The 18412-nt window shown below is 41.8% G+C and overlaps 1 protein-coding gene across 4 annotated transcripts in view; it reads right to left on the bottom strand.

The window, feature by feature from the left end:
• Nucleotides 1-18412, bottom strand: part of TOP2B (DNA topoisomerase II beta) — a 185583-nt gene that overhangs the window by 122950 nt on the left and 44221 nt on the right. For 3 of the 4 annotated variants that reach the window (XM_070728138.1, XM_070728139.1, XM_070728141.1), the window contains 10 exons: nt 11134-11346; nt 10880-11053; nt 9146-9247; nt 8880-9017; nt 8085-8223; nt 7579-7736; nt 7358-7483; nt 6189-6299; nt 5621-5726; nt 1891-2000 (listed from right to left, as the gene is read on the bottom strand). In XM_070728138.1, the coding sequence (XP_070584239.1) occupies nt 1891-2000; nt 5621-5726; nt 6189-6299; nt 7358-7483; nt 7579-7736; nt 8085-8223; nt 8880-9017; nt 9146-9247; nt 10880-11053; nt 11134-11346 (1377 nt within the window). The remainder of the gene's footprint in view (nt 1-1890; nt 2001-5620; nt 5727-6188; nt 6300-7357; nt 7484-7578; nt 7737-8084; nt 8224-8879; nt 9018-9145; nt 9248-10879; nt 11054-11133; nt 11347-18412) is intronic. The other variant, XM_070728140.1, reaches the window with a different exon arrangement.

Raw genomic sequence — 18412 nt, forward strand, 5'->3', positions numbered from 1 at the left:
AAAGAAGGGCCTACAGGGCCCACCAGAGTTTGGAAAATGGGTTGTTTCAGGCCTCCAGAGGACCTCTGGGTGGGGTGGTGGAGGCCATTTTCGCCATCTCCAGGCATTGAATTATGGGTGTGGGCATTCACACATGCGCAATAGCACATGCACACGCACTTTCAGCACCCAAAGAGAAAAAGGTTCGCCATCACTGTCTTATGGCATCTCCAGACCTCTTCATGACTGGATAACAAATGATCAAAATAGGTAGCGCCCTATCTAATCCTGTTCCTGCTAACAGCAGTGTACTAGGACCAACACTATTTATAATCTATATAAATGATATAATCTGTATAAATTGCGATCACATTACAAGTGACTGCATTGATTTTGCCACTGATGTAAAACACCTCAACGCTACGGACAACACCACTATCCTCCAAAAAGACCTTGACTCTGCATCAGAATAGTCAACCATCTAACAACTCCAAATCTCAATCAACAAATGCTCCGTCCTACACATTGGCAAAAAGAAATCAGAACACCAAATACAAGCTGAATAAACAAGACCTTGCAGACAACCCTCACTCCGTTAAAGACTTTGGAATACTCATATCAAATGACCTAAGCACCAAAGCCTACTGCAGCAACATCGCCAAAAAGGTTCCAAGAGTTGCTAGCCTAATCTTACGTAACTTTTTCTCCAGTAATATCATACTACTAACCAGAGCATACTAAACAGATGAATACAGCTCGTCTGCCTTGGACCCACACTGCATATCAGACCTAAATACATTACAAAGTGTCCAGAGATACTTTACTAGAAGAGCCCTCCACTCCTCTACTTGCAACAGAATACCTTACACAACCAGACATGAAATCCTGGTTAGAACTTAGAACTACGTCACCTTTGGCACAATCTAAGCATAGCTCATAAAATTAAGTGCTACAATGTCCTATGTGTCAATGACTACTTTAGCTTCAACCACAACAATACATGGTACACAACAGATATCAACTCAAAGTGAACCATCCCAGAGTTAACTGTAGAAAATACGACTTTAGCAACAGAGTGGTTAATGCCTGGAATTTACTATCTGATTCTGTGGTTTCATCACCAAGCCACAAAAACTTTACCCCTAGACACTGTTGACCTCATTTGATTCCTAAGAGGTCAGTAAGGGACATGCATAAGCGCACCAGCATGCCAACTGTCCGGGTCTAATTGTTCCCTTTTATTAGTACCCATAAACAATATTGTATCTATGTATATTACAAATACATACTTAACTAACTAACTAACTAACTAACTAACTAACTAACTAACTAACTAAATAAATAAATAAATAAATAAATAAATAAAATAAAGAGTTTAGCTAAGCTGGCTTGATGCAATTTGCAAATTTTACTTTGTGATTCTGCAATTCTTTGCTTTCCTGTGTTTTCCCAATAAATTCTTTTTTTATATCTAATGGTATGTTGGTTTTACAAAGAATTGTAAAATTAAATACTGAATTTATACATTACCCTTCATGTTTCAGAATCAACCGTTTGCTTAATTTTGTATTTTTAGCCTTGGAAATATTCAACACAATCTTCTTTTTAGTTTTTAGATTTTTCCCTTCACCTAATTTTTTTAAATTTTAAGCAGACTGAAAACATGCAAATATAATTTTTCATCCCATGAAATTTTACAAATGGCAGGAATCAATCTTAAGAATTTTTATTTTATTTTGCAAACGTTGGAAAGTCACCCTCATCAGTTTTCTTTTACTGTGATTTCTGACAGATTTTTGCTACATAAATTTTGATATTGTTGCTTAATAATCAGATAAAATTATATACAATGATTTCAATAATTTCAATAATTTTAATTAGCAGGAAAAAAGATATTCAGCAAGTATTTACCAATGTAATGGCTGCATCATCTTCAGGACCAGCATATCGAAATAAAATCCGATGTCTTTCCATATCTGCAAAATATTCTTTTGCTTCTTTAGCAGTGCTGGTGCCTAAACCTAGTTCAATTGGGAAAAAAAGGTAGTTTTTTCTCAATGCATTATAGAATGATTTAAAAATCAGGAACACTTAAACACTCTTAGGACCAATGTTTCCTCTATTTTTTTTCGGTGTGGGCGGAAAAGTATAGTGTCTGAGCGGCAGTCCCTTTGGGTCTGGGCGGCATAAAAGTATAAATAAATAAGTAAGTAAGTAAGTAAGTAAATAAGTAAGTAAATAAGTAAATAAGTACATAAACAAACAAACAAGAAAAAAAAATTCCTTCTTTTCTATTAAAAGAAATTAATAATAAAACAAAACCAAAATCTATTACTATTATTACTATCTTCTTCTCTTTTTCTATCCCTGTCTCCTCCCCCCTTGTGTGTGTGTGTGTGTGTGAAAACTCTTGAACCATTTCCAATAACAGGTGAGGGCTATTGGAAATGGTTCAAGAGTTCACACACACACACAGACACGCACAAATGGCTGGGTTTTTTTCTCTCTGTTATTATTTGGGTGCTTTTTACCATATGCTTTAAATCAAGAGTCATTTCTCTCTCTTTCTCTCTCCCCCTCTTGCTGTCTCTCTCTTTTTCTCACTTTCTGTCTCCCTCTTTCTATGTCGCTCTATCTGTTGCTCTCTCTCTCTCTCTTTCCCTCTCACTCTTTCTCTCTTGTTTTCTTTCTCTCTCTCTATTGCTTTCTTTCTCTCTCTTTCTTTCTATCTCTCTTGCTTTCTTTCTCTTGTTCTCTCTCTTGCTATCTCTCTCTCCCCCCCTCTCTTTCTCACTTACTTTCTCTCTCCTTCTCTCTCTCTCTCTGTCAGCGAGGGGGCTGCGAGAGTGCTTTCTCCGAGCGCTTCGGGAACACCTGCCCTGCCTCAACTGCAGCCCCCTTTCTGAAAGTCCGTGACGAAAGGGCTCTCAGCGAAGGGGCTGCGAGAGGGGCGGGGCGGGCATTCCCGAAGCACGCGGAGAAAAAACCCCCTCTCTCACAGCCCCCTGGCTGGGAGCACAGATGAGGAGGAGAAGCCGCAGCCGCTACAGCGACCGCTGCAGGAGAAGTCGCGCCCCAATGCAGGAGGCGGAGGAGGAGAAAGCCACAGAGGGAGAGGATCAGGCGGGCGAGGGGCAGTGCCCTGAGGCCAGGGGCGGAGGGGGCTGGAAGCACCGTGGGGAGGCAGGGGCGGCCGCGGCTCCCTTTCCTTCCACCCATGTCTACTGCCAGCGCCTCCCCGCCCCCCACCCACGGGCTGGCAGAGGGATGGGGAGCGCGCGCCTGTGGAAAAGGGTGTATGGGTGGGTATTTTGGGGTGCGCGCATGCGCGTGCGCGCAGCTTACAGTGAACAGTGCTTAGGACCAGATTATTTATAAGACCATCTCCTGCCATTATTTCCCAGAGACCTATTAGATCACAAGGAGTTAGCCTTCTCCAGATCCTGTGGACTAAACATTGCAAGTTGATAGACCTGTGGGAGAGGGCCTTCTCTGTGTTTGCCCTGATCTTACCACCCTTCTGCAAGGCTGTGAAGACCTGGCTTTGCCGGCAGGACTGGGGGCCGTGGATGTAACATCTTATCACAGCCAAATAGTAACTGATTCTAATATGCATGTTGTTGTTGTTGTTGTGGTTGTTGTTATTATTATTTAGATTTGTATGCCGCCCCTCTCCGCAGACTCGGGGCGGCTCACAAAAATAATAGAAACAATATATTACAAATCTAACAATTAAAAATCATTTAAAAACCCCTTATTAAAAAACAAAATATACACAGAAACATACCATGCATAACTTGTATAGGCTTGGGGGGAAAGGAATATCTCAATTCCCCCATGCCTGATGACAGAGGTGGGTTTTAAGGAGCTTGCGAAAGGTGGGGGCAATTCTAATCTCTAGCGGGAGCTGGTTCCAGAAGGTCGGGGCTGCCACAGAGAAGGCTCTTCCCCTGGGTCCCGCCAGATGACATTGTTTAGTTGACGGGACCCGGAAAAGGCCGACTGTGGGACCTAACTGGTCGCTGGGATTCATGTGGCAGAAGATGGTCTCGGAGATATTCTGGCCCGATGCCATGAAGGGCTTTATAGGCCATAACCAACACTTTGAATTGTGACTGGAAACTGATCAGCAACCAATGGAAACTGTGGAGTGATGGTGAAACATGGGCATAACTGGGGAAGCCCATGATTGCTCTCGCAGCTGCATTCTGCACGATCTGAAGTTTCCGAACACTTTTCAGAGGTAGCCCCCTGTAGAGAGCATTACAGTAGTCGAACCTCGACGTGATGAGGGCATGAGTGACTGTGAGTAGTGAGTCCCGGTCAAGATAGGGCCGCAACTGGTACACCAGGTGAACCTGGGCAAACGCCCCCCTCACCATAACTGAAAGATGGTTTTCTAATGTAAGCTGTGGATCGAGGAGGACATCCAAGTTGCGTACCCTCTCTGAGGGGATCAGTAATTCCCCCCCCCGGGTGATGGACGGACAGATGTAATTTTCCTTGGGAGGCAACACCCACAGCCACTCCGTCTTATCAGGGTTGAGTTTGAGTCTGTTGACACCCATCCAGACCCTAACAGCCTCCAGGCACTTTTCACTGCTTCGTTGACTGGACATGGGGCAGAGATGTACAATTGGGTATCATCAGCGTACTGATGATATCTCACCCCATGCCCTTGAATCATCTCGCCCAGCGATTTCATGTAGATATTAAATAGCAGGGAGGAGAGGACCGACCCCTGAGGCACCCCACAAGGAAGCAACCTAGACCCCCACTCTGACCTCTGACCCCCCACTAACACCGACTGCGACTGACTGCAGAGGTAGGAGGAGAACCACTGAAGAAGGGTGCCTCCCACTCCCAACCCCTCTTGCCGGCGTAGAAGGATACCATGGTCGATGGTATCGAAAGCCGCTGAGAGGTCAAGAAGCACCAGGACAGAGGATAAACCCCTGTCCCGGGCCCGCCAGAGATCATCCATCAACGCGACCAAAGCAGTTCCCATGCTGTAGCCGGGCCTGAATCCTGACTGCTGAGGGCCTAGATAATCGGCTTCTTCCAAGGACCGCTGGAGCACCACCACCTTCTCAACAACCTTCCCCATAAAGAGAAGGTTGGAGACTGGACAATAGTTGTTGAGAATGGCTGGGTCCAGGGAAGGCTTCTTGAGGAGGGGGCGCAAAATTCCTCCTTGTAGGGATTCGGAAAGGACCCCCCTCCCCAAAGAAGCGTTGACAATCTCCTGGACCCAGCTCCGTGTCACCTCCCTGCTGTCCGAGACCAGCCAGGAGGGACACGGATCCAGTAAACAGGTAGCGGAACATGTGTGATTGTTTGGATAGTTCATTGAGTTTATTATGCTTTTACTGTTCTTTATTAACTAATATTTGACTTTTGTTATATTGAGTCTCATTGGGATTGGGCGGCATAGAAGTCAAATTAATTAAATTAAATTAAAGAGTACAGCCAAAACAGTTTAATATTAATCCAATAGTGATTATATAATTTTTTTTAATGTTAATCCAATTAATCTTGCAAATGACAAATCAACTAAATTTCAATTTCAATTATTTCATTTTAAAGATCATTTTGGATTAAAAATATTTCTGAGAAAGGAGAAAAGTAATTCAGTACAAACCTTTGTAGTATTTTACTTTCCATGCCTTATGATTCTCCATGTGTTTTTTCCATTCATCAAATTCAGGAATACTATAGAAGGAAAGTTCTTGCTTATTTTTACTTGCCTTAAAATAAAGAGAATTTATTGTAGATTTTAATTCATAATTACTTGGCCATATATGCCATGTCATTAGAATGAATAATATATTTCAAGATTTTCAAGGACTTGATACTGAATAATTAAATTAGAACATTTGAGAAATAGTGGAAATAGTGTCATACAAAACTTTCTATGATTCTCATCTAACAGATTGTTATTTCATATAATAAATTCTGACATTATACTAAGAAATAAAAGCAACAAGTTTATATAAGGCTTTATTTCTGTGCAATAAAAGATAGTTCCCATGATATACAATCAAAGCCAGAAACACAAATTCTATAACTTTTTCTGAGGAAATGTTATTTTCTTAAGTCTTGAATCATTCTTAAATATTAAGAAATGTGCTCGAATATTGGAAGAATTATATTCATATTTCATTTCAAATATTAAATGACATGAATTTTACTTCCAGTTTATTAATTACCTTTACAATTGGAGTAATGAATTCTTCAAGGAAACCATGTTTCAGAAGTGAAGGCCAATTGTGATGAATAAAATTGATTAACAAACCTTTAATATGTGATCCATCTTGATCCTGAATAAAAAAGGAAAGGTGCCCAAGTATGATAAATTCCAAATAAAAATAAAATATGACTGTGTCACAAGGGATAATTTTCCAAATGATTCTATTTTACTATTTAAATAATTTAATTAAGATTTATATATCTATGCTCACTTTGAAAGCTACTTAGATTATATTCAGATAAATATGCTTAGATATTCTATTACTTATCTATCTATCTATCTATCTATCTATCTATCTATCTATCTATCTATCTATCCATCCATCCATCCATCCATCCATCCATCCATCCACCCACCCACCCACCCACCCACCCACCTAGAGAGATGGAAGGTTTGGAATATAAATAAATAAATATTTCTTCTGCAAGTCATGTAAAATTGAATGAATGTTACTATTTTAATAGCAACATCAACTTATATACTGCTTCATAATGCCCTCTAAACCATTTACAGAGTCAGCATATTGCCCCCAACAATCTGAATTCTAATTTTACCAACCTCAGAAGTATGGAAGGCTGATTCAACATTGAGCCTGTTTGCATTGCACTGCTGGCAGTCGGCAGCCTGCAATATTGTATTCTAACCACTACTCCACTATGGCTCTTTAATTACAGTTTTATATTTATATAGATCCAGGATTTAAGCAACATATACAAAATTCTTTTAAAAATAAAGTAATGTGAATGCTAAAAATACAGTGTATAACTGAAAATATATCAGAAAAAAAAATGGCAGAAAACTATAAAAACATAAGCTATTAAAAACTTTGAAAAATTGAAAATGACTGGAAATCTTCTTTAAAATGACCTGAAATCTTTCTATCAGAATCAATCACTTCAAAAAATAAAATCAATGGAAACTTGTTTAAGATGTTTATTTTAATAAATAAAAAATAATACCAATGTCACCAATTAGAATAAAGTACACAGGTTGTCAAGAAAGATGTCAGAAAATTAAATAAAGTTTGACGGATAATAAAGAAAGTAAATGTAAATAAGAAACAATAGAAAGACTCTAAGCAAAAAAAGGATTGCATGATAGATATTTAATTTTAGAATTTCAACTGACCTGATCAGTCATAATCATAATTTTGCCATATCTTAATGTTTTCAGAGACTCTGGATCTTCATAACTTTTCTTATATTGTAGACCAACTATTTTTATAATGTTATTAATTTCTGCATTTTCCATAATCTGTGTAGAAATGTAGAATTAAAACAAGCTATGTTAGTAAATACATGTATATAATTAGATATGCACTCAACAACACTTTAAATGACATATTTTACCTGTTTATGAGATGCCTCACGAACGTTAAGCATTTTTCCCCTGAGTGGAAATACCCCATATCTATCTCTTCCAATAACACCTAAACCAGAGACAGCTAAAGATTTGGCTGAATCTCCCTCAGTTAAAATTAATGTACAATCCAAAGAATGCTTGCCACCTATAACACAATGAAAAGAGCAAAAAAAAAAATTAAAGTAAGGGGATTGAAATAATCTTCAGTTCAAACCTAAATTCTTAAAATAGAAAATAGCATATTTTCAAAAAACCCAACCCCATTTTATTAAAAAATGCATGACTTGACATGACTTTTCTTTTTAAATAGCATGGCTCTTTAACCATGGTATAACTATATTCAGTATTATTCCAGCTATGCTGAAAAATACTTCTTTCAACATTCAACTTAGCAAAAATATTTATCTGAAGCATGTTCGTAATCATTAATTAATGACTCTGGAGGCATTTGTGTTATTATAAAAAAATATCCCAAGTGAAGGTTAGCTCTTACCAGCATCATTAGCATCATCAAGTTTTGGAATGCCTTTAATTTTACTATGTTTCACTGATGAACATTTTTTGTTCAGCTGTGTCTGTGCCTTGAATTTTACCCAATTCAGTATACTTTCTACAATGCCACAGTTAGAAGCCTATAAAAATTGAATTCACAGTCGCATTGAAAAATATTAGCAAAAGATTTACATTAAAAATAAACAAATATATCAAAGCACTAAAATCCATTTTTCTAAGAAAATGTCGCTTATGTCAGAGTTTATTCTTTACACAAGTTGATTTCTCATTTTTCTCATAGTTAACAGCAATAGCACTTAAACTTATATATCATTTCACAGTACTTTACAGCACTCTCTGAACAGTTTACAAATGTCAACATATTGACTTCTATGATCTGGGTCCTCATTTTATCTACTCAGAAGGATGGAAGGCTAAGTCAACCATGAGCCAGTTAGGATCAAACTCCTGGCTGTGAGCAGAGTTAGCCTACACTACTGCATTTTAACCATTGTGTCACCAGGCTCTCACATACAACTCAGAGCTATAAAGTTTATGAATTGTGCGTTATATTCCCTTAACATTTTGAAAGACAGTTGATAAACATCAATATTTATTAATTAAAAAGGAAATGCATTTCAAACATTACAGCTTTATTCTTTCATTACTTTTCATTTAATCATATTAAGAATAATTTCTGAAATGTAAAGTATAGCACGGATTTTAATTTCTTTAACAAAATTGGTCAATCATTCTTCAAATGATTATGGTTATGAAATAAATATGAAATACTTACTGCTTTAAAAAACTTTTCTGATAATTGACATTTGGACCCAAAACTTTTCGGTTGGAGAGTCATGTTCTCTTTTGTTTGAGAATCGAAAGAAGGGTTTTCAATAAGACAATTAATGAAAACCCATATATGGTTCTTTACCTGTTCAATATATATATATATATACATATATAAATATGCACACAAGTGAAAATCAGAAAACAAAGATATAGAAAAAAATGTAGCAATGTTTTTTGTGAAATTATTTCAAAATATGAACATCTACTTACCTGGAATGGTTTTACTGAAACACCAGCTTTGTTTTTTTTTTTAACTACCTCTATCAATTTTCCAACAATTTGATCCACCACATAATCGACATGCCTTCCTCCCTTAAGGTAAAAAAAATAAAAGAAGTTAGCCACAATAACAAAACAAAATTATGTTTTAGAACTTTGTTCCTACTGTGAAAGTGAGAACATTTTCACAGAAATATGTGAAAAAATAAATATGAAATAAAAAGATTGCCACACCTCCTGAACCCAATAAGAATGTTACTATTCTCATACTGAAGTATTTTTAATTTATCCATGTGTATCATATATAAAGATGACATGTGGTACGCATGTGAACATATTTTCATTTTTAAAAGCCCATAAACTGCAAAGTCGAGTTTCACAACTATACTGAGGTCACAAACATTGCCAATATTTATTATAATAAAATAAAATATATTAAAAAAACAGTTTTTATGCAAAAAATTATGAAATGATTTGTCATTATATTCTTCCTAGCCTGGCCCAAAGTCACCTAGCTGGCTTTATGCCTAAAATGACACAAGAAGTCGTAGTCTCAACCACCATATCAAGGTCTGTCTCAGGGCTTGCAATAATACCAAAATAATCTAATTTTGCAATCTTAACTATTTTATCACTAATAAGATAAAAATATGAAAAGTGAGTAACAATTATACTGAAAATATATCTGATATACTGACCACAAATCTTTGAACTGAATGGCTTTTTATATTAAGAAATCACTAACAACAGAATTTTTAAGACAAACTATTTTTCTAAGCAGTCTATTCAAAAATATTCAAAAAGAGTTTAGAAAGAATTAAATGATGTGCTATGTATTAATGTATCATAATTCTAAGGCATGTAAGAGATGTTGATACTGACACTAATATTTTACAAATCATATACAGCAACTATTACATTATATGTAATCAATAATCTTTTTGACATTACTTTCGCAATTTATTTTAAAATATTTGCATTACTTGCTTCTGGCATACATATGATCATTATCAAAATTATCCCAGTAATTTTCTATCATTGCATGTTATGTTGTTGGATATATAAAACAATCTATAAAATAAAAAATAAAAAATACATTAATTCCAATTCAAAGATTGTGCTGTGGGTGATTGGATGAGTATGAAGGTTCATTCTCCAAAGTTGTGGGTTGGTTTCCAAACATTACGTTACCAAGTTAGCAGGGGTGGGCTACTCCTGGATGAGGGGGAACACAGTGGGGTAGCAAAAATGGAGCTCCACCCCAGAGCACCCAATTTGCTTTAAAAAGAAAAAATGCATAATCCACGCTCACAGAGTGGTACTAAAAAATTTGGTAGCCCTTCACTGCAAGCTAGGTAACATCTTCAGTGAAGTTAGGGGATGCCAATGTTAGTGTTCTGTTTAGGAGCTTAACGTGTGGGTATGCCAAGTCTTGTGATAGGTCAACTATGAGTTATCAGTGGGTCTTGTGATGGGTCTTATGAAATGGAGATTACAGCAGGTCAGGAACATTGGGAAACGAACTGCTTGTGGGAGATTTAATTTAATTTAATTTAATTTATTTGACTTCTATGGCGCCCAATCCCTCTTGCATAGACTGGCTAAGGGTTGGTACCATCTCAAGTTGGCTGTGCAATTGATTTAGATTTTGAGGGATTCATAGGCTGATTGTTGTGCTATGCTGTGTATTACTTTAATCACTCTTAGATATGTAAGGTAACTCACCTTTGTGGTAGCAATACTGTTCACAAAGCTAATTTGCTGAAATCCTTTTTCACTTAAAGTAAGACAGACATCCCAGCGTTCATTAGCAAGTTCATGAATAATTTTTAGAGCAAGTCCAGTTTCATCCAACTTATCCTTTACATAAAGATCAACATAACTACGAAAGCCATTTACCTAGGATTTAACAAGAATAATCACTTTCTGCTCTGAAGACATAGAATTTCATTATATAAATACTTTACTAATGTGCTTACAGGTAGCTTCTTTCCATTAAACATAACTTTGACCCCTTTGCATGCTCCTGCCAAATCATAAGCTCTTCTTGTCATAAGAGCTACTATATCTTTGTCAAGCTTTTCCATCTTAAACTTTGAAAGATCTGGTTGGAATGTCACACATGTGTAGTCATCTCCTTCAAAATGTTTAATCTTAGGATCTGAAGTCTTCAGCATATTATTCATCCAGGTCTTCATTTAAAAAAAGATAAAAACAACCATATACATTAATAGAAAATTTCTGACAAAAACACAGCAGTAAAGAAATATGTTTTTCATTCAGTCATTCTAAATTAGATGTTTCACATTGTATTTATTTTATATTTCTCTTAGAAAACATAAACCATTGTTCACTGCATGATATATAATCATTAATGCATTGAATATACTGTACAGGTGAAACTCGAAAAATTAGAATATCATGCAAAAGTTCATTTATTTTAGTATTGCAACTTAAAATGTGAAACTAATATATGAGACAGACTCATAACATGCAAAGCAAGATAGTTCAAGCCATGATTTGTCATAATTATGATGTAAAGCTCATAAAAACTCCAAATCCACAATCTCAGAAAATTAGAATATTGAGAAAAGATACAATATTCCAGGCTCAAATTGTCTCACTCTAATCAGCTAATTAAGCTATAACACCTGCAAAGGATTCCTGAGCCTTTAAATGGTCTGTCTGGTTCAGTAGGAATCACAATCGTGGGAAAGATTGCTAACCTGACAGTTGTGCAGAAAACCATCATTGACACCCTCCATAAGGAGGGAAAGCCTCAAAAGGTACTTGCAAATGAAATTGGATGTTCCCAATGTGCTATATCAAAGCACATTAATTGAAAGCTATGTGGAAGGGAAAAGTGTGGAAGAAAAAGGTGCACAAGCAGCAGTGATGATTGCAGCCTGGAGAGGATTGTTCAAAAGTGTGGGGGACTTTCACAAGGAGTGCACTGAGACGTGAGTCGGTGCTTCAAAAGCCATCACGCACAGATCCTGGACATGGGCTTCAAATGTCGTATTCCTCTTGTTAAACCACTCCTGAAGAACAAACAACGTCAGAAGTGTCTTACCTGGGCTAAAGAAAAACAGACCTGGTTTGTTGCTCAGTGATGCAGTGATGACATAATAATAATAATAATAATAATAATAATAATAATAATAATAATAATAATAATAATTATTATTATTATTATTATTATTATTATTATTATTATTATTATTATTTATTAGATTTGTATGCTGCCCCTCTCCGAGGACTCGGAGCGGCTCACAACAATAAAACATCAGATACAAATCCAATGTTAAAACAGTCTTTTTTAAAAAAAAACTCTATTAAAACAGTCATACAGCCCATGACTTCTCTCTCTTTCTCTCTCCCCCTCTTGCGGCGGTGGTGGCTGCGGCTTCTCCTCAGGATGAAAGCGCTCCCAGCCAGGGGGCTGCGAGAGAGGGCTTTCTCCGTGGGCTTCGGGAATGCCCGCCCCGCCCCTCTTACAGCCCCTTCACTGGGAGTGCTTTCGTCCCAGACTTCCAGCAAGGGGGCTGCAGTAGAAGCAGGGCAGACGTTCCCGAAGCGCTCGGAGAAAGCGCTCTCGCAGCCCCCTCGCTGACAGAGAGAGAGGAGGAGAGAGAAAGTAACTGAGAAAGAGAGAAAGGGGGGAGAGAGATAGCAAGAGAGAGAAGAGAAAGAAAGCAAGAGAGATAGAAAGAAAGAGTGAGAGAAAAAGAAAGCAATAGAAAGAGAGAAAGAAAACGAGAGAGAGAGAAAGAGAGTGTGAGCAAGAGGGGGAGAGGGATAGAAAGAGAAATGACTCTTGATTTAAAACATATGGTAAAAAGCACCCAAATAATAACAGAGGAAAAAAACCCCAGCCGTTTGTGTGTGTGTGTGTGTGTGTGAACTCTTGAACCATTTCCAATAGCTCACCTGTTATTGGAAATGGTTCGAGTTCACACACACACACACAAGGGGGGAGGAGACAGGGATGGAAAAAGAGGAGAAGATAGTAATAAAATAGATTTTGGTTTTGTTTTATTATTAATTTCTTTTTTAAAAAAAAGAAGGGAATTTTTATTTATTTATTATTTATTTATTTATTTATTTATTTATACTTCTATGCCGCCCAGTACAAAGGGACTGTCGCTCAGACACTATACTTTTCCGCCCACACCGAAAAAAAAATAGAGGGAACATTGCCTTTGACCTCCCACTAACACCGACTGCGACCGGCCGGAGAGGTAGGAGAACCACTGAAGAACAGTGCCTCCCACTCCCAACCCTCCAGCTGGCGCAGAAGGATACCATGGTCGATGGTATCGAAAGCCGCTGAGAGGTCAAGAAGCACCAGGACAGAGGACAAGCCCCTGTCCCAGGCCTGCCAGAGATCATCCATCAGCGCGACCAAAGCAGTTTCCATGCTGTAGCCGGGCCTCAATCCTGACTGTTGAGGGCTTAGATAATCGGCTTCTTCCAAAGACTACTGGAGTTGGAGTGCCACCACCTTCTCAACAACCTTCCCCATAAAAGGAAGTTTGGAGACTGGACGATAGTTATTAAGCACGGCTGGGTCCAGGGAAGGCTTCTTGAGGAGGGGGCGCACAAGTGCCTCATTGTAAGGAGCTGGGAAGCATCCCCTCCCCAAAGAAGCATTGACAATCTCCTGGACCCAGCTCCGTGTCACCTCTCGGCCAGCCGAAACCAACCAAGAGGCACACCGATCCAGTAAGCAGGTAGCTGAACTCACAGCTCCAATGGCCTTGTCCACTTCATCAGGTGTCACCAAGTCAAACTCCACCCAGACCAATGGACAAGGATGGGCCCCAGTCACCTCGACTGACTCATTGTCAGCCGACACTGTTATCCAATTGGAGTCGAGGTCCGCCTGAATCCGAGCGACTTTAACAGCGAAAAACGAGTTAAACTCCTCGGCACTGCTCTGCAAGGGCTCCCCAACTCCCCCCTGATTCAGAAGGGAGCGGGTTACCCTAAACAGAGCGCACTGGAAAATCTATAACCCTTTGAGTATTAATCTTAGCCTAGAAACGTTAATTTTCTCTAATTTGGTTGACCTTTAAAACGCTGCTCTGCCGGTATCAACATATAGGCATATGATCCAAATACAATGGTACCTCAAGATACGAACCCCTCGTCTTACGAACAACCGAGATACGAACCCGGGGTTCAGAAAAAATTTGCCTCTTCTTGCGAACTTTTTTCGTCTTACAAACGCCAAACCCGAACTTCCGGGTTCGGCGTTTGGGAGGCTGCTGGGAAGCCCCCGGCTGTTTTAAAAGGTGACAGCCTGGCAGCAGGGCTTCCCAGCGGCCTCCCGAATGCCAAACCCGGAGGTTCGGCAAAAGTTCGGGTTCGGGAGGCCGCTGGGAAGCTGCGCAGTCTGGCTGTCACCTTTTAAAACAGCCGGGGGGTTTCCCAGCAGCTTCCGGAAGCCGAACGCGGAAGTTCGGGTTTGGCGTTCAGCTTCGGGAGGCTGCTGGGAAGTCCCCCGGCTGTTTTAAAAGGTGACAGCCGGGCTGCACGGCTTCCCAGCAGCCTCCCGAACCCCGAACTTTTGCCGAACTTCCGGGTTTGGGAGGCTGCTGGGAAGCCCCGCAGCCCGGCTGTCACCTTTTAAAACAGCCGGGGGGGTTCCCAGCAGCCTCCCGAAGCCGAACGCGGAAGTTCAGGTTTGGCATTCGCCTTCAGGAGGCTGCTGGGAAGTCCCCCGGCTTTTTTAAAAGGTGACAGCCAGGCTGCGCGGCTTCCCAGCAGCCTCCTGAACCCCGAACTTTTGCCGAACTTCCGGGTTCGGCATTTGGGAGGATGCTGGGAAGTCCCGCAGCCCGGCTGTCACCTTTTAAAACAGCCGGGGGGCTTCCCAGCAGCCTCCCGAAGCCGAACGCCAAACCCGAACTTCCGTGTTCGGCTTCGGGAGGCTGCTGGGAAGTCCCCCAGCTGTTTTAAAAGGTGATAGCTGGGCTGCGCGGCTTCCCAGCAGCCTCCCGAACCCTGAACTTTTGCCGAATTTCCAGGTTCGGGGTTCAGGAGGCTGCTGAGAAGCCCCGCAGCCCAGCTGTCACCTTTTAAAACAGCCGGGGGGCTTCTCGGCGGCCTCCCGAACCCGGAAGTTCGGGTTTGGCGTTCAGCGTTCGGGAGGCCGATGAGAAGCCCCCGGGCTATTTTAAAAGGTGACAGCTGGGCGGCAGCGTTTTTTTGCGGGGTTTTTTTTGTTGTTGCATGGATTAATTGACTTTACATTGTTTCCTATGGGAAACAATGTTTCGTCTTATGAACCTTTCGTCTTACAAACCTCCCCCGGGAACCAATTAGGCTCGTAAGACGAGGTATGACTGTACAGTGGTATCTCTATCTACAAACTTTTCTAGATAAGAATTGGGTGTTCAAGATTTTTTTGCCTCTTCTCAAGAACCATTTTCCACTTACAAACCTGAGCCCTCAAAACTGTAACCGGAAAAGGCAGGGAGAAGTCTCCGTGGGGCCTCTCTAGAAATCTCTGGGGAGGAAACAGGGCCAGAAAAGGCGGGGAGACGCCTCCATGGGATTTCTCTAGAAATCTTCTGGGAGGAAACAGGGCCGGAAAAGCCGGGGAGAAGCCTCCATGGGGCCTCTCTAGGAATCTTCTGGGAGGAAACAAGGCCTCCACCACTGTTCCCTCTGAGGTGCGCACCTGTGTGGTGGCGCACCCAAAACCTAATCATGGCGCAGGGTTTTCAAACGCCGCGCAGCGGGGCACCGTTTCTCCCTGCCGGACAGCTGATCTGCCCCTCCCAAGCTGTCGGGCATGTGGACAGTTGCTGCGTCGTTTGAATCACCATCCACCTCAAGCAGCTGCCAAAGAGGGAGGGGTTCCACATAGATAAAACCAAAAAAATGCCTGGGCATCACTCCTTCCCATGCGGGGACGGCATGGGGAAGAAAACACAGTGCAATAGACAAAGATTGGCTGGGTTGAGTAAGACGAGGTGGAGCGGCTCCATCTGCCCGTGCGCGGAGCGACATTGGGGGCATGTCTCAGGTTTAAGCAGGGGTCTACAACATTGGCTTCTCCCCCCCTCCCCCGTGTGCATGGCATGGTGCAGAGGTTATTTGCATTCCAAGTGTGCACAGTAGGTACACATAAATGAGAGTAGAGACCTGGAGGGAGAAGGAAGGAAGGAAGGAAGAGCAAGGTGTAAGCGTAGGTGGGGCCGGCGACCCTCCTCGGGTCTCCCCGGGGATCTCGCCGTGTCTGAGTGAGCCGCTCACACACTGGAGGGAGGCGCGGGAAGAGGCAGGTTCACTTCCAGACCCTGTAGGGGGTACGGCTGCGGTGGCAGCAGCAGAGTCCACCTCCCCGGCAGGCAAAGAGCTGTTTTCTTTGGAGAGTAGCCAGGCCCCTCTGCCACCCTCCTCTTGGCGCTGGTCAAGCGCCATCCAGCAGAAGGGAGGAGGAAGAGGAAAAAAGGAGACCTCACAGAGGGGAGCCGAGGAGGAGCAATCAGCACTTTCGTAAGCTTTCCCTGTTGGATGGTCAATCGCCATCGAGCATGGAAAGATTGACCATCCAGCAGGGAAAGCTTACAAAGAAAACACCCTTCCCTGAAGAAAATGGCTCTTTGCCTGCTGGGGGGTGGATTCTGCCGCTGCCACCACAGCCGCACCACCTTCCGGGTCCAGAAGAGAGCCCGCCTCTTCCTGCGCCTCCCTCCAGGTCCTGCAGCCCCTGCTTCTAGATTACGAGAGAAAGAAAAAGGGAGAAGAAAGAGAGAGAAAAACGGAAGTGAAAGTGAGAGAAATGAAAGCAAAAAGGGAGGAGAAACAAATGAGAGAGAGAAGGGGGAGAGGGAGAAGTACACAGAAATGAGAGAGACCTGGAGGGAAAGAATGAGAGAGAGAAAAAAGAGAGAGAGAGAAGTGGAGAGAAAGAAAGAAAAGGGAAAAAGAGGGAGGGGAAAAGAGAAGTGGAGAGGAAGGAAGGGGGGAGGGGAGGAAGGAGAAATGGAGGGAGGAAGGAAGGAAAGAAGAAAGGAAGGAGAAATGGAGGGAACAAGGAAGGAAGGAGAGAAGGAAGGAGAAATGGAGGGAACAAGGAAGGAAGGAGAGAAGGAAGGAGAAATGGAGAGAACATGGAAGGAAGGAGGAAGAATGAAATGAATAGAGGGACAGAGGAAGGAAAGACTTTTTTGGGGTGTGTGTAATTTTTTTAAATTTTTCTCTCAACATACATTCAAACAATACAGTGAACCGTCTAGTTTTCAATGAATAAAATGCAGTATTTTGTTAGTAACTAATATCAATCATCAAAAAAGTTGCAACTTTTTTTTCTAATTTTGTCATTCAGTTATATACTTTTCTTTTAATTAAATTCCCTCATTAATGTTCCTTCAAAAAGTACACCAATTATGTTAACCATTATACCAAAGTGCTTCCTTCTTTCTTTATACATTTTTCTATAAACCAAGAAAACCTTGTATAGCCAATGAGATGTTAACAAAAGAAAATTAAAAACAAAACATTAACATATACAAATTTCAGACTTCTTCATCCCCTGTAAATACAGTGATCCCCCGTTTATTGCGTCCCCAACCATTGCGAACAGGGTACTTCGCTATTTTTCAACCCGGAAGTCAAAAATACCATCTACGCATGCGTGCCCTGCACGCATGCGTAGATGGCAGCGGCTTCCCTGGGTCTTCCCCCTCTTGCTGGCGTCAGCGAGGAGTTTCCCCACCGCCCACGCAAACTCCTCGCTGCCGCTCGCCCGCCCTTCGCCTGCCCACGCCGTTCGCTCCCCCCTCTTGCTGTCGGGAGGGCGAGAAGCCCTCCCCAGCTCCCGCTCGCCCGCCCTTCGCCCTGGCGGAGAAATTCCAGCCCCCACCTGGTCCCGCCCGATCCTCCTCCCTGAGGCAGCTCGCCCTCCCATGGCCGCTTCCTCCACCCTCTATTGCAAGCCCTCGCCACCGCAGCCAACGCGCGCTGCGATCTTCAAGCCCGGCTCCTTTCGGCCCAGCATCCCGGGCCAAGCAGCTGCCTTCCGTGACTGAGCCTGGCTGGCCCGGAAGATCGTAGCGCGCGTTGGCTGCACCGGCGGCGACATTGCTGCCGGCTTGGCTTCGCTCGCCGCTGCAGCCAACGCGCGCTACGATCTTCCGGGCCAGCCAGGTTCAGTCACGGAAGGCAGCTTGAAGATCGCAGCGCGCGTTGGCTGCGGTGGCGAGGGCTTGCAATAGAGGGTGGAGGAAGCGGCCATGGGAGGGC

Source organism: Erythrolamprus reginae, chromosome Z (assembly GCF_031021105.1).
Source record: "Erythrolamprus reginae isolate rEryReg1 chromosome Z, rEryReg1.hap1, whole genome shotgun sequence".
NCBI lineage: Eukaryota > Metazoa > Chordata > Lepidosauria > Squamata > Dipsadidae > Erythrolamprus > Erythrolamprus reginae.